General features: G+C 35.6%; 1 protein-coding gene across 1 annotated transcript; it reads left to right on the plus strand.

Annotated features, from left to right (window-relative positions):
• The first annotated feature begins 805 nt into the window (after nt 1–805).
• On the plus strand, nt 806–16228 carry jam3a (junctional adhesion molecule 3a). The gene is made up of 9 exons (XM_067451171.1): nt 806–1030; nt 7919–7987; nt 8065–8178; nt 8279–8431; nt 9772–9974; nt 12112–12211; nt 12451–12580; nt 12700–12751; nt 13168–16228. The coding sequence occupies exons 1-9, from the start codon at nt 982–984 to the stop codon at nt 13201–13203; spliced, it is 906 nt and encodes a 301-aa protein (XP_067307272.1). The 5' UTR covers nt 806–981; the 3' UTR covers nt 13204–16228.
• Nucleotides 16229–16409: the final 181 nt, after the last annotated feature.

Genomic DNA, 16409 nt, shown 5'->3' on the forward strand with positions numbered 1-16409 from the left:
GCAATTTCATTTGAGAGAGTGTTTATTTAAAACAATTGATTTAACAATGGATGAGAAGTTACTCCTCTTACTTTAGTAAAAAAAGACAAATTCAAATACACCATACCATATGAGACAAATATGACAAAATATATACATTTATTTTATGTAATAAATAAATAAATATTCTGAACAAACAATGTTAAGTTATACTGTCTGTGTGGCATAAAAAAGAACGATAAATTATAAATGTTATTACCAATAAATAAATTGAAGAAACAATGTAGCCTACGTCTTTCTTAAATAAATAAAAATAAATTGATATTTATATTTATTATAATAAATATTGTAAATATTATAGGCTACCTCTCAAGGAAGAACGTACTACTGGCTCTAATATTATCTTTTCCCTTTCTAACACTGCCATCTGGTGTTGAAATGTGAAAAACTGTGAAACTTATTACAGACTCATTAACTCTCAAAATTTTAATTCTAAATACATTTATCACGCGTTCACTCTGGCTACTGAATCCTCATTTAAACTATTAAAAAATTCATAAGCCCGAATTGACGTATAGCTCTTATCCAGAAAACGCACCTAATGCTAATTATTAAAAGAAAAAGAAAAAAGAAAGGAAGGAAGAAAAAAAGAGGGGGTTATTACTCGATGTAGAACGCAAACACGCTTCGTTACAGCTCTCTCTCTCTCTCTCTCTCTCTCTCTCTCTCTCTCTCTCTCTCTCTCTCTCTCTCTCTCTCTCTCTCTCTCTCTCTCTCTCTCTCTCTCTCTCTCTCTCATATATTCATTCAATCCATGTGTTTTCATAATTAATGTTCATCATCAACCGGAAGTCCACGAGCGCTGCCTCAGCCCCTCCTCTCTCTTCCGCTCAGATGTCCTTGTAGCTATGGAAACTCTTCAGCGGCAGCATCCTCCAGATTGTCCACCCCTTCGACTGGACAGCTAAGCTAAATTTGCACGTAAAATAATCGACTGCAGAAATGGCGATCTGGCGTCAAACGCTTTTCTTGGTGCTGTTCTCCTGGCTGTGTGAGTAATGTTTCCTCGGTTGCTGTGAATGAGTGAGTAACGTTAGTTCTTGTTGAATAGGCGGTCGTGAATCCGTGTGATGGCATTCTCGCGCGGACCCTTCTCGCCGCTGCTGCTTTACTACCGTTAGCCATTTAACGCCACGCTCAGGTATAGTGTAAACACAGTTCGCGGCTTCTAGTCAGGGGGCTATTTTATTCGCAATTTGAGTAATTGGTTTTCTATCGCCCAGCAGTGGATACACACAGCGGCTGTGTCTCAAAACACAATGAGCACAGCGTTGTGGGCGCGTTCTGATATATGAACATCATGTATGTTCGAGAATGCCGTTTAAAAGGCACTAAGCAGCGCACTAGGTGTTGAGACAGCTCTAGTTTGTATTCCTCAGCATGCTTCTCGTGTTTGTGTGGTGTCAGTGTATTTATAGCCTGATTTAGAGTTGTTTTAATCCTTGTGAAAAAGAAGCAGGGTGAATTCAGGGTGATATGAACACTTTTTTAAGCCATCTTAATGGCAAAAAGTGTCACAATCAAGTTGAATTAACCCTACACTTCAGCATACGTTTATAAAGAGTACTACTTATTATGGAAATGACTTACTTTAAAAGAATTAACTGAATGTAATGTTTTTAGATACTTAATAGCATGCTCGTTTACATTTTATTTGGCAACACTTTATTTTGCAGTGTTACATATGTAGTTAGGCCTACTGTAACTATAAATTATGCATAATTACATGCAGCTAACCTTTAACCAAACTCTAATCCTAACCCTATATAGGCTACTTCTATATTAAGTAGCCTATAGTGTAGTTACTTAACAATATTCAATAGTTAAATGTATAACACTGTAACAAAGACACCTTAAAATAAAGTGTTACCCTTTATTTTACAATTTCATTGTTACAGTGTAATTTTAAATCAAGCACTGAGTAATATTAATTAACAACATGTACTAACTTTAGGGTTAGGTTAAGATTAGGTTTGGTTTAGGGTTAGTTGCATTGGGTTAGTTGTTAGCTGCACACTTTACAATAAGGTATCATTAGTTTAACATGAACTAACCGTGAGCAATACATTTGTTACTGTATTTGTTAATCTTTGTATTTTAAAAATACAGCTGTTTATGGTTTGTTCATGTTAGTTCCCAGTGCATTAATTAATGCTAACAAGATTTAAAATGTATTAAGAAATGTTGAAATTACCATTAACAAAGAAAAAATAAGTGCAGTTAATTATTAGTTCATGCTAATGTTAACTAATGAACCTTACTGTAAACCATAATGTATATTAATTGCTATAGAAACTACATGTAGCATGTCTATCAAGGACACTGTAAAATAAAGTGTTGTTAAGATTTGAAGTACACTCCAATTGTCAGTACAATTAAGTACACTTCTTTTTCACAAGGGTAGCATTTATGTGTTGTTGAATTACTTTGCTGTAGTTGGCATGTTGAGGTATTGCAGGTCAGATTTTGGATTGAACTCAACCAGATCTTTTCATTTTCATCTCAGCACAATGTGCCTTTGAGCAAGATGTGTGATGTGTGAAGAGGTGTAGCGAGGTCTCTTCTTTGAATTCTCAAAGCTGCAACTGTTGGCCAAAGTGCCCTGAATACCAAACTACTTTAAAAAGGGCTCAACTTCAGCCTAATTTCACTTTGTCCAGTGACGGGGTCTTTGTAAATCAGTAAGTGCTGTCAGAACTGTGGAGAAGAGTTTTTGTAAACAGTCATGTGATAAAGAATGTCTCAAGTCAAAGATCACACCACCGCCCCCTTTTCTCGCACATATTTCCCCGTCTCTTTTTAGGCCGTTTCTTTGTGAGTTCGTTAGCCTATATTGTTGTGTCATTTGAAATGCTACAACAATCAGCTATTGTGTTGTTGGAGTAATTAACCACAAAATATGCCAACTGTTATAATTAACACAAATATTAAAAGGGGGCTTTTGTTATGTTGAAAATGTGTTATGATGATTTTGCATAGATTTATATTTTGTTAACCCGTTATGATAACAAAACTAACATCAACAACACGACACATGCAGTTATATTAAATGAAACAAAACTAAATGAATATTCAAATGTGTAGATTTGCTTTTTCAGCATGACATGAGTCTTAAAAGTGTCTCCTATATTTATGCTTAAACATTCATTTGTTTGATGTAAATAGGGACCTTGCTAATATGTCGCTTCCATACAGTGACCGCATGCTTCTCAGGGGTGGATAATGTAGCTTGTCTGATCGGGAAATGTCAACAGCAGATGTAAAAATAGACCATGATGCATGCGATGGGAAAGTCAAGACTTGGAAACGTCATCGGAAACCTTGAAGTCCTCCAGCTGTGGCAATATGACTCTTTAGCGTTTGTCTCCCATAAAGTGCCTCTTTACATCCGGCGGGATTCGGAACTGTCTCATGCGTAGCTATTCCTCGAGCTGACAGTCCAGGTGATGATAAAACGACACAGATGTTTGGCTTTGGTAACTGTTTCATGCTTTGTAGAAGTCCATATGGCAAGATTTTAATCTGATGCTAAAGCCACAGATTATCACATATGGATCATTGTAAATACACTCTGTGGATTTCATGAGATTATGTGAAAGTGGAAAATGCATCTAGAAATAGCGAATGCCCTAAACCCCAAATTGTTTTCTCATGAGCGTAGTCTATCGGGACTGTCAGGCTTTGCCAAATAGTTTGTTTCATATTTCCCTTTTCATTATGTCACATTGTCTGGCTTTTTTTAAAAATTGGTGCAGACAGACTGATACTGAAAAACACACAGGCCCTTCTAAATCTGTCCATGAATTTTTAATAGAAATTTGTTTAGCTCTATATAGGTACATTTTCCCCAAGATACTTACACTGTTTATTATTTCATTATGCTTTCCATATACATTACAAAAATGGGAAAAGATGATTCACAGAAAGTTAATCACCCTTTAGGTTTTTTCTTCAATGCCATCAGCCATCTTTGAAATATAAGATTTTTTATACATTTTTAGCAGCTCTGTTTAAATAATGGAAGTATAAATAAATCTCATAAAAAACATGTCTGGGACTGGGTCGTATCTGGTATTAATTCTCAATAATGTTTGTGATTATATTCTCATTACTTTTAGCATACTAATGAAACAAATTATCCTGCCACACACTATTTTTATTATTAAAATCAGCATAAATTAAAGCCAGTGCAATAAATATTGCAATGGAAACAGTTTAATATTAATTTAACATGCTAATTTAGGACAATTAATAATAATAAATGAGTTAAAGAGCCATTCACAGTGCAATGTCAATTTTTTTACTTGCTATTTAGCATTTGCTCATTTTGGCGTATCCATTCTACGAGATTTCACACTCGTACTATTGATATGCATTACCATGAGATTGTGTTGAAATATTAATATATGTGATGTTACTGTGTAACAGTAGGTGGCAGTATTAAAGCACAGGGTGATAGAGAGTAGCAAAATAAACAGACTTTAATAAAGATCATTAGGGTATGTTTTACACAACACCATTTTCAACTAAAATGATTATGCGTTTCGCCATTCATTTATACAACAACACGTTTTGGGAGCCTGAAATCACAAACCTTTGATCAACGGATTCAAAGTTTTGAAAACGACAGTGTAGACTACTAAAAAGTGAATTTGTGAAAACAGTGCCTTTTTGCTTATGCATATTACGTGTTCAGTCTATGGCCTAGTTTTTCTTTACAAATGGATATCATGAACTACTGGCCTAGCATGAATAATAGAGCATTTTTAGTTGTTTTCCTGAATCCGTGTGAATGGGGATCTTTTTGATAATGTTATCGTCTGTATGCAGAGAAAGTCGTACATAACCATAAAAACACGTAATACGACAATCAACACAGAACAAATAACTGTGAGGACTGAAGGCTTAAACACACAAGGGGGGCTATTCAACAGAAACTGAAACAGGTGCGCAACCTAATCAGGAAAAACCAAGGAAACTAACTAGTGGCGGAAAAATGAAAGAAAGGAAACAGGTTCAGGAACTAGAACTAAACCTAAACAGAACATACACGTAACACAATGCAGACTACTTTGATTAACTCTTTCCCCGCCAGTGTTTTTAAAGCTACACTGTGTAACTTTTTTAGTTTATTCTTAGCTAAAAACACGTAGTTTTTTCAAAATGATATGTGCTCATTAATGTATATTTATTTCTTTCAAGTAATAAAGTATTCTGGTAAGTTTGTAATATGCCATTGAAAATACATACGGGTGAGGGGTTCGAATGCTGGCCGCCATGTTGCCTCTCCATCTTGAAAGTACATTAGCCAAAGAGGGACATGCCCATAAATTCAAGCTTCGCCTTTCGCATTTTAACACTCGATGGCACCGTGTCGAATGTGAAGAGGGAGATTGCATGTTAATCTTGGACTAAATCGGCCACCGTAGGAGTTAAAACGAAATCAGAATTGAGAGGAACAGAAACTATTATTCACAGGATGGTAATATACCTAGGGTTGGGCATCGAGAACCGGTTCCAACTTGGAACCGTTTAAAAAATAACGATTCCAGAAAATTTGTTTTCGGTTCCGATCATCGGTTCCAAACGCGCAAGTTTGAATCATGGCCACCTGATTTCCGGTGCTTGCGCGCCCGCTTGTTCTTTTAGCCATGGAAGCCCGGTAAACGGCGCTCTGAAGTGTGGATTTATTTCACTTTTAAAAAGCCTGGGTCGGCACAGTGCAACTAGTGTTGTCAAAAATATCGATACTGAAATATCTGAAAATACGATAGCCTGCTCAGTTTCTACTGTATCGATCCCAGCTGCTCTCCTCTCCTCTCCTTCTCTGACCGACAGCGAGTTGACTCGCAGCCGCATATTCTCACTCAGTCCGATTAACCCTCTGAACACGGCGAACACGCGTTCTGCTGGACTTTTCCTTACGACAGCGTGTTAGTGTGTGTGATCGGTCTGAATTTTGCGCGGGATTGCACATAATTCTACGAATCCCTCAGATTTCAAGATCACATCTGAAGCGCACACACACACATACCGTAATAAAGCCCCCTCTGACATACAAGTGCAAATATTTGCTTCTTTTTACAGCTTATTATTGGTCAAATACAATCAACCGAATTCTCATCGCACATTTTGAAGAGTATTAAAAACACAGTCGTAAACAATTCAGGAAGAAATGAAGAATGAGTAACAGGAACAGTGTTCAGGATCCAAGAGTGCAGCAGTTCTTAAAGGGACAGCAGTCATTTGTTATTCAAAGTCAAACTACAAAAAGACAAACGATCACACTGCTCTTGACTCATCAACGTGTGTAACTTTAATGGTTTTATATGAAACTATTTAATTTTTTGCAAAAAACATTATCCAATGTTATTTTAAATTTATTTAGCCACTTTGTGTTTTTTAATTCAGTTTCTTACCTGAATGTTAGACCTACCTGAAAAAATAAAGCAGTCTATTTCATTTATATATTTTATTCTATTTTATTTATTTGTGCTATTTTTTGTAATATATTTATTTGTTCTTATTTAATTACTGTTTAGTCGTCTTTTTAAATTCAATTTACCATTCGAAATCAAGCTTACTTGTGCTGTGTGTAAGCTATTGCAACACAATTACCCCGTTGTAAAAAATACATTGAGTTAGCAAATATTTGTGAGAGAATTTTAATAGTAATTGATCAATGTTTATATAGGAGAAAAAGCTTAAAAACTTTATCATATAAAGTGATCTCTTCAGAAGAAATTTTTGATTGCCTAGACTTTCAAAAGACAGACAAAAAAATAATAATTATATAAAAAATATCTAATTGACAGTGTATGCAGCGTTTTCCCCCCCGTGGTATTGAAAATAGCATTGAATATCGATGTGACATGTTTTGACTCCACCCCTTAAAGAATCGGAATCAAGAATCGAAAAGAACCGGAATCGAAAGTAAGAATCGGAATCGGAATCAGAATCGTTCAAATCAAAACAATGCCCAACCCTACATATACCTTTACACCGCTAGATGGGGGGAAATATCACACAGTGTAGCTTTAAGAAAAAAAGATACCAGCAATTTTGATAATTTTCACACTAAATATTTAAATTATTTTTTAACATAATATTTTGCTGTATGAATATCTTAACATGCAATAAATCACAAGAAAGAACAGACCCTCTGCTTTTAAACAAAACAAATCAGTTTTATTCTAGTTCCATGCATTGTTTTTATATCAACACCTGAATGTGGGTAAGTTTCATTAAAAAAGCAACATTTTGAGAAAATAGTATTTTTGTCAAAAGACTGCCTGAACATATTCAGTACGGCGACGGTGAGCAAAACAAAGATGAAGTAAATCGAGTCCATTAAGACCCCTAAAGCTTGCACAGTCCTAACCACTTCCTGTGTCAACATTTCACTCTGTAACATTAAACTGTTTTGATTTATATGCTGTTTATTGTTAATGATCGCATTATATTTCATACTCATCCTCTTACATATGTGATCGCTGGTTTCTGCTTCTTCTTTCCTGTGTTTTGATTTGGAGATACTGTACTCATTCAGGGGATTCGTAATAGCCCCCCAGTGTATAACAGTGAAAACACAGAAAGCCATAAAAACTTGTCAATGGCAGAGAAAGAGTTAATTAATCAACATACTCTGCACTTAAAGTTCAATTTGAAATTTGTGATTGTGACAATTTAAATAAGATATGCCTATAATTTTCCTGCATTGAAGGAGAAGAATGATCATGATAATGCCACAATGTAAAATAAAAAATATTTTTTTTAAATGTAAAATTTAAACAATAAAAAAGGCTTTATTTATATTTATACAAAATATAATGTCTTATTTTTTGACAGTTTATGACAGACCTTCTGTGTTCTGTTGCAGGTTACAGTACAGCTTTTGCTGTAATACTGCGAACAACTGAAAAATCTGTGTGGGCAAATGAATTTGAGTGTAAGTCTCATATGATGCATTTAATTAATTACATCATTAATGTGTGCATGAATTGATCATATCTTGTTTCGTTAAAGCAATTGAATTGACCTGCTTGATAGAGTCCATTTCTACAAACAATCCCAGAATTGAATGGAAGAAAATAAAAAACGGTGTACCCAGCTATGTGTATTTCCAAAATAAAATTTCAGGTAACATATTCCTTCTCTCAGAAAATAATAACATTTAGTTGTTGACAGTATTTAACCGTACAGTGAGCTTAAACTGAACTAAGCTGCTTTATGTTCTCAGGTGACTTGGAGCACAGGGCTTTGCTGAGAGAGCCTGCAAACCTTCTGATCCTGAACACCAGCAGATCTGATACAGCACATTATCGCTGTGAGGTGGCGGCCATCGACGACCAGAAGCCCTTTGATGAAATACTAATCAGTCTCGCTGTAAGAGGTACTGTTGGAATAGTGTCTCTCAGGTTTAACATTCTTCGAGTTTTAATCCATGGATATATTCTAAGCGATGTTGCATGGAAGTGCCCCATGAGAACAATGTTTGGACTGTCCGGACAATGAGGTTTCAGTGGCGGCAGGATGAATCCGTTGAGCTAATCAAAATGATTCTTCTTTATTCACAAAAATGTCTTTAAAAAATCTTACTGTTTGGAACATAAAGCGAAAGTGAATTCAGTGACATGCAGCATTAGGTTTAAAGGCACAATATGTAATTTATGTCCCTAGAGGTCGCTTATTCAAAACAAAGGCGTAGCTTGATGACGGCTTGATTTTGCGGAATCATGGGAGTTGTTGTCTTCACCTCTACAGCCGGTGGAAAAGAATCCGACGAGAGTCAGGCAGAAATCATATTCATAAATGAGCAAATGTATTAAAGATTTATTAGCGGTACTGTAGTGTGAAGCAGGGTGGGGCTGAAAGCTGTTAGAGCGGAACGAGGCGGCTGGAGCGATTGATAATGAGAGACGAGCGACACACGGCTCGAGAGCAGCGGAGCTTTTATTATGCCACAGACGAGCACTTCCACTTCTTCTGCTCATGTGTATGTGAGGTAACACAGCGTTGTTTTATCGTATTACATACATCTGAGTGTGTTGAGTTTTGTTATAATGCTACTCTGAGCGTTCCCTCAGCGGCTACTACGAGACGCTTGTTCACACTGCAGTGAGCTAGAGTGATATTAGTCATGGTAAAACATTGTACTCGAGATAAATCAAGAAAACCAGATTTAAACAATAAGACTAACTGTGTTGACAAGTATAACAATGATTAGTTTTCTGTTGATGAATGTTTCCAAACAGTTGCTCACCTGTCTAATAAAACACAATATATTAAAGCATCTTTGGTGTTTCCTTGGATTCTACAAAATACGGAAATCGAGCTGTTTTTTGGATATTTGAATCCAAAAAACATACATATCGTGCCTTTAACCATTTGCCTGACAAGCAGATGCAATGAGTCCTGTTTTCCTGTTTGTTATTGTGACGTTTGGCCTATCTTCAAAGAAATCACTTTACTGAACTATTTTTTTGTCATGGAATAAAATGTGAAAATATAACCACAGATCTTATTTCAAAGCCATTAAAAAAAAACTACTGACTTTGGGACGATGGAACTAGTGCTAAAATGCTAACTCGTTTCTGTGTTTTAAAATATGTCATTTCTGCAGCACTCTATACGGAAGAAAAGATCTGCTGCTGCTACCGTTTCATCACGACTTTTAGCCATTGTCTCTTTGCTTTCTTATTACTGAACTGTGTTGTTGTGGATGTGTTGCAGTGAAGCCGGTGATGCCTAGGTGTAGTGTGCCAGAGGCAGTTACAGTGGGTTCAAGCCCTGAACTGCGCTGTATTGAGAACGAAGGCTTTCCGCAGTCACAGTACCAGTGGTTTAAAAACAACGAGGAGCTGCCAGATGACCCAAAAACCAGCAGCAAGTTCTACAATTCTACATACACCATGAACACTGAGACAGGTTCGCTGGTAAGTGTTTTGTGCTATCATGCTAGCAAAAACATCAACATAACAAAAACTTGGAATGCGCTCTGTGCCACCAATGTCAAAAATAATGATTGATTTCACATCAATCTTGTTTCTGGAGCTCTTCTTCTTTCTATTTTAACTCATGCTATTGTTTGATATTGTTGCTGTGTTGGGCACTTCAAGTACTTTCGATACCAAAATACTAGCCTAATTAATAAAGTCCAAAAATTATTTAAGACAAGTGAACATTCAGTGATAAAAAAAGAACAAATACACAAATTACAAGCAGAGATGAATACTGTATAACAAAGTTAAAAAGTCAACAGAAATTAATAGTGAGGTCTAAATGTAAAATAACACTATTTGTTCACAGTGAAAAATAAATATAGGTTAATCTTTGTTAAAGCTTTATTTTTTATTTTATTATATTAGACTGCTAATAATATGCACAAATGCACAGATGGAATAAACTGATGCACATTTTCTCTCTTTACTGTTCACTAATGACATAAACCAAGCGTATAGCGTCAGTTCTGGCAGGTCACGTTAGTCAAACTCGCATCTGCTGGCTGTCAGCTGATCACATCTGCCTTTAGGAATATAACGTACCGGTATTTCACCCATAGACTGTAAAAAATATGGACGTAGTGTCCGTGACGTCACCCATAGGATTCCGATAAGCCGTTCTGAAGCGTCGAGAAGAGACGAGCCGTTGCCATCTTGCTAGCGCGTCATCGCGTGTCACTCCCGGATAACAGAATTTGGGCAAAGAGGCGGGGTGTGGGCGGAGCTTAGACAGCGGATAAATGGCTATCCACCTGTCACTCAAAGTGGCCACGCCCTTAATTATGCGGCACTTTAAGGCTTTATATAATGTAAACGAATGAGCTATAAACCCTTGAATCAGACTAAAATTTATTGAATTATTCTGTACATTTAATATGAACATTAATGATATGTGCAATACATCATGTTGGTTCTGTTCTGTTTACCCTAAAGGGGTTTATCACTGCTCTCGCTGCTCTTATCTATGCTAGGCTTCATGGATGCGCAGGTAGTTCTTGCCCAGAACGGAACCATACCGGCAATCCAAACTATATGCTAATAGTCAATCAACTTTGACAATAGTAGTTCCGACAGAAGTGAGAATATTTGCCGAGATGGGTATTTTGACTTCATTTGGTGTGTATGTGTCCATTTAAGCACAAGTATACGCACAAGAGATGTTCAGACACTGCCTGAAACATGCCTCCCTCTCTCTCTCTCATTCTGTGTGTGTCGGTGTGTGCGACGGATAGCGCCGTGCAAGTCCCGATTCTCACCTTTTCTTCCATGTCGAAAATCGTTTGAATGTGTAAATTGGCAAGATAAAACATGTCCAAATGACAAACTTTCACTCTATGATGGTTAAACTTAGCAGTTAATTCACAAATCACATGCGTGCCGAACCGCGGGTCCTGGTTTTTGACTGGGAACACCCCAAGTGTGAGTCTGTGTCAAAACACGTCCTGGTTAAAACATTCAAAAATGTGCACGGTTGATCACACTAAGTCTATTTTAATGTTTTATTAAATATTGCTAAAATTATTCACAAATAAAGCTTTTTTTCACTCAAAAACTGAGGAGCATGAGCTCAAATCAGTCGGTTCGAAAATGAAATAGAAAACCACTAAAAATCAAAACTATTTTAGAAGAAAACAAGTTGAGAAAAAGACTGAATCCAATATATAGCATAACGAGTGATATATATAAGGTATTTATGTAGGCCGGTCCTTTTTGACCTGGAACACCTCAAGTGTTATAGGGTTTTCAACACAATTTTTAATAAAATCAGCCTGTGAATGACTTACATTTACTTTAAGTTTATTTAAAGCACCAAACTGGGGTAGGAGAAAGTCATTTATCACTGAAAAAAATTGACAACTTCAGCTTTAAATCAAATAATAAAAATACAATGCAATGAATAAATATTGAATAAATAATTTTTTTATATTTTTTTATGAATACTTAGATTAACATGTTGATTTTTTTGTGGCCAATTCAGCAAAATCTTTATTTATTTTTTAATTTACGTTGTATGTTACTCGTTTTAACATTTAATCCTGCTTTTCATAATTATCTCACATTTGATCAACAGAAATTCCGGTCGGTAAAGAAAGAGGATGCGGGTGAATATCATTGCCAGGCCAGAAATGAGGCAGGATGGTCAAAATGCAGTGCACAGCCAATGGAAGTGTGTAAGTGTGGCCCTTTAAATATGCTGGTCAGTAGTTGCACTTTGAAATTGAGCTTTTAATAGTCACAAAAACTCTTTAGTCAGCTGACAGTTCATAGTGACTACATCTATCAAGCTACAAAAAACACTCAAAATATGAAAGCATAAAAAAAATTCACTAATTAGCAGGAGACATGGAATATAGCACACAAGTAATGTGGAACTCGGTGAGCTATTCAAGCACATAATCTTTCTTTCTAGATGATCTGGACATTGTGGGAATATTCCTGAAGGTGTTAGGTGGAGTTGTAGCGTTTATATTTGTCATTTTGGGGATCTGTCAAATTCAGAAAAGTGGCTACTGTTCCTGCAAGGACCACAGGGAGTCCAAGTGAGTACTATAACCACACGATAAATGCACCAGCATCACCATAAGCGCACTAGAAAGATCATGCATCGGTTAGCACTTCATACACTTTTGGTAAAATTATAATGCTTTGTTTCATACAGTTACAAAGTACCCCAACATGACAACAGGATGGACTACGCCAGTCCAGATGAGGTGAGTCTTTGTGGATTTGTGACATGATAAAGCACCACAGATATCATTTTCATGCATTAGTCCATGTTTCAACACTTTGCAGTGTTCTTACAAGGATGGATGGAATATCATCCAAGATTTGTTTGCGTTTATCTTCTCAGATTACACTGCAGCGTTTCTCTCACTGCAGATATTTAGTTTTTATTAACGCTAGCAAAGCTCAAAGTGGTATTAATTCAATCCTCAAAATAATCTCTAAGTGGAAATAAAAATTTTGCGGAACATAATATCCGCAAAAAATATATGGATTTAACATATGGATTTATGTTAAAAACATAAATCCATAAACCGGATTTATGTTTTGCTTCTGTAGTGCCACATTCGAACTACACATCCTTTGTTTGCTCACTGTTTTTCCTATCACTGTTTTTCCTCAGGGACATTTTCGCCACAAGTCCTCCTTTGTCATATAAAATCAAAGACGAGGAGACGAGCACCTCAGCTTGGAAAGGCCTTGAGAGCTGACCTGAACTGTCAAACTGTGCATTTTATGCAGAGGTGCGACTTGAGCTTCATGGCTTGCCAAAGTTATTACAAAAACGAAAACTACTGTGTTAAACAGGGAATTTTTACTCCCGTTCTTTTGATTTAAACAGACCGGAATCAAACACTCCACAGTTTATATATAAAAGACAGTTTCAACTGATCCATGTTCAGATTTATAACTATTACATGCATCTTGTCAAGTAAAAAAAAATCAATGTTTCAGTGAATCAAAAAGACTGAACTTAAAAGATAAGAAAGTTTGTTGAGTCTTTCCAAATACTTGTGAATTTCTGAATGTCAGTGACAGACTTCAAACGAGGCTAATGAAGTTTTTTTTATGGTAGCAAGGCCTAAATTGCATCCAGGTGCTGCTGTATTTTTGCCCTAGTGTAGTCAACACAAAATACCAGTGCAAGAACTTGCGTGTCTTCAAGGTAAATATTATATTTCCCACTGGAAATATAGAGTGTGACTATGTGAAGAACCCTGTCAGTGTAAATGTGTACAATGCCATGCCAAGACTGTTTTACCTGGGTCACTTTTGACAAGAAGATTTTCTTCTGTGTTAGTGTTTTAGTAGACGTTATTTAGTTCATGAACTATACATTTGTAGCATTTTAGTTTGAGATTTAATCAAACATCTCCATAAAGACAAATCATTTACTTAGTTTCATTTTCGAAATATTCCTCTAGATACAGATTGCGCACTTGTGTTTTTTTCAGAGTGCCATTTCTGTGTTTAAGTGACCTTCAATACTTTATAATTGTTTTATACGTTTTGGACATATTGTCCAGGTTTTTTGACTTCGGTGACATTATTTTAATCTATTTATAATATCTGCGTATATTGTAGTGCACTTCAGAGTAGTAGTTAGATTACTGTGGGCCGTGTCACAAGAATAAAAAATGATTATTTGGAAGCAATCAACATTGTCTATCCTTTCATTTTGTTTTTAACCCTTAAATGCATGAATTTTTCACCAATCATTATTACGTATACGGGTCTTTAGTGACCCGGATCTCTATCTAACACAGATGGATCTCTACCTGCCATGCTAATATAAAATTCTCCTGATAATAGAGTGACAATTACAGAAGAATAAAATAAACCCTTGGAAGGGTTCAGTTTGAGCAGATGTTTTATCCCATCATCACTGTCCTCGTCAGAGCTCATTTCCCAGTACATTCAGCATCTGCTTCATATTCCCCATCTCACGCATATTCTCAAAACTATCATTTTCAACAACTTCAAAATCAATATTTTGATCGCTGACAGCTTCTTCACCAGATCCAGCATCAGTGACAGTGACACTTATTGTGTTCGCTCTGCAGTAAATCTGAGCCATTTCAAGCTTTGCTGATGATTCTTCCTATTCTTTTGTTTTCTGCCTGCGGTAACTATGAGTGAAACGTCACTTCATCGTGTTTCAGACATTACCACCTTGTGGAATAAAGGTGAATTTCACATATTCAATCATCGAAGGTTAAATTATTGTTGTGCAGAAAAAAATATACTTACACTGTTACACACCTTGGGTTGTTAGCGACCCTATACAATGTATGAAAAAATATGAATGGGAAAAAAGGCATTTTTAAAATAACTTTATAATTTTTTCTTGTTATGTTGTTTATAATTAATTGATTGAGGAATTCTAAAAAGGTTAACGTCCAACTTAAGGGGTAAAAATGTATCTCTCTCTATCTCTCTCTCTCTCTCTCTCTCTCTCTCTCTCTCTCTCTCTCTATATATATATATATATATATATATATATATATATATATATATATATATATAAAATTGGACCATCCAATTTACTTTGTTTTTAAATACTTTCAGTGGAACTGAGTTATTGGCTTGATGAAAAAGAAATAAACTTTTAATTTTTCTTCCACTTTTTATAAGTAATTTGACGCACTATGACAATATATATTAGTCTTCCTCATGGCATGTCCCACTGTCAAATGAAAGAGAGAGCCTGGTTTCTATCACTGTACTGTATATGTGATGCAGCTGAACTTATTAAAAGCTCTTTTTTAATGAAATGGCAAATGTAACGGATATGCATATACAAATGTACATGTCCTGTCAGGACTAATTGGTTTAGATACTGTATATTCCAATATGTAAACAAATGTAAAGACAGTATCTCTTATCGGGTGTTTGATGGCAAAACATTTCAATGTACCTGTTTTTGTTAAAGCGCATTATCATACAGTTCAGTCAATGGGCAGACAGAGTCAGATTAGGTGCAGTTACACGGTCAGTAATAAACCCAGGTGATGTTCAGCCACAATGTTCCAAATAATTCTGTATTTAAATATAAAATGAAATATCTGACATTCCAGCAATGGTTAGATGTTGAATGTATATCCTTACTATTTAAAGAGTTACACTGCAAAAAAAAATATTTGGTAAAAATCTATTTTAAAATAGTAATTTTCTTTACATCGGCAAAATGTCTTTCTTGTTTGAAACATGAAGCATACGTTTAAGTGTAAAATAAGCAAATAATTTAAAAAATAAAGTTTTAAAAAAATAAACAGAATTCAGGAAAACAAGTTTTACAGGTTTACTTGTAAATGTGTCTTGTAGATTTTTTTTTATTTTTTTATTTTAACGTAAAACAAGAACAAAATTGGGATTTTTTTTTTTTTTTGCAGTGTATTAAGAAAATGTGTCATGTTAAACTGTTGTCTGATTATTTTTGTAATGTGTGGTTTGTGTGATGTGAAATGAAAATATTATAAGAGATGAAATGCCATTTGAATAGCATTACCACTGAGATGTCACTACACTATTGTACTATAAATAATTAATCCATATACTGCTTAGATTATAATATTCTCAGGTACAGTTAAAGGAAGTGACCATGTATGTATACAGGTAATGTGGTCATGTAATCAGTTTGCGTTTATTATTGTTATTTAATAATAAAGAGATTCTTGTATTAATTAATCTCATAGTTGTCTCATCATTGTCGTAAGGATTTGAGCGAGTTTGACAAGGGCCAAATTGTGATGGCTAGACGACTGGGTCAGAGCATCTCCAAAACTGCAGCTCTTGTGGGGTACGTGTTCCCGGTCTGCAGCGGTCAGTATCTATCAAAAGTGCTCCAAGGGAGGAACAGTGGTG

This window comes from Pseudorasbora parva, chromosome 8 (assembly GCF_024679245.1).
Source record: "Pseudorasbora parva isolate DD20220531a chromosome 8, ASM2467924v1, whole genome shotgun sequence".
Classification (NCBI taxonomy): Eukaryota; Metazoa; Chordata; class Actinopteri; order Cypriniformes; family Gobionidae; genus Pseudorasbora; species Pseudorasbora parva.

What these genes read in the sequence shown, in the direction of transcription:
- jam3a (XM_067451171.1), top strand. Translation starts at nt 982, where the DNA reads ATGGCGATCTGGCGTCAAACGCTTTTCTTGGTGCTGTTCTCCTGGCTG. An exon ending in ACACTGAGACAGGTTCGCTG is followed by an intron (nt 9,975 to 12,111) that starts GTAAGTGTTTTG and finishes TTTGATCAACAG; the next exon opens with AAATTCCGGTCGGTAAAGAA. An exon ending in ACTACGCCAGTCCAGATGAG is followed by an intron (nt 12,752 to 13,167) that starts GTGAGTCTTTGT and finishes GTTTTTCCTCAG; the next exon opens with GGACATTTTCGCCACAAGTC.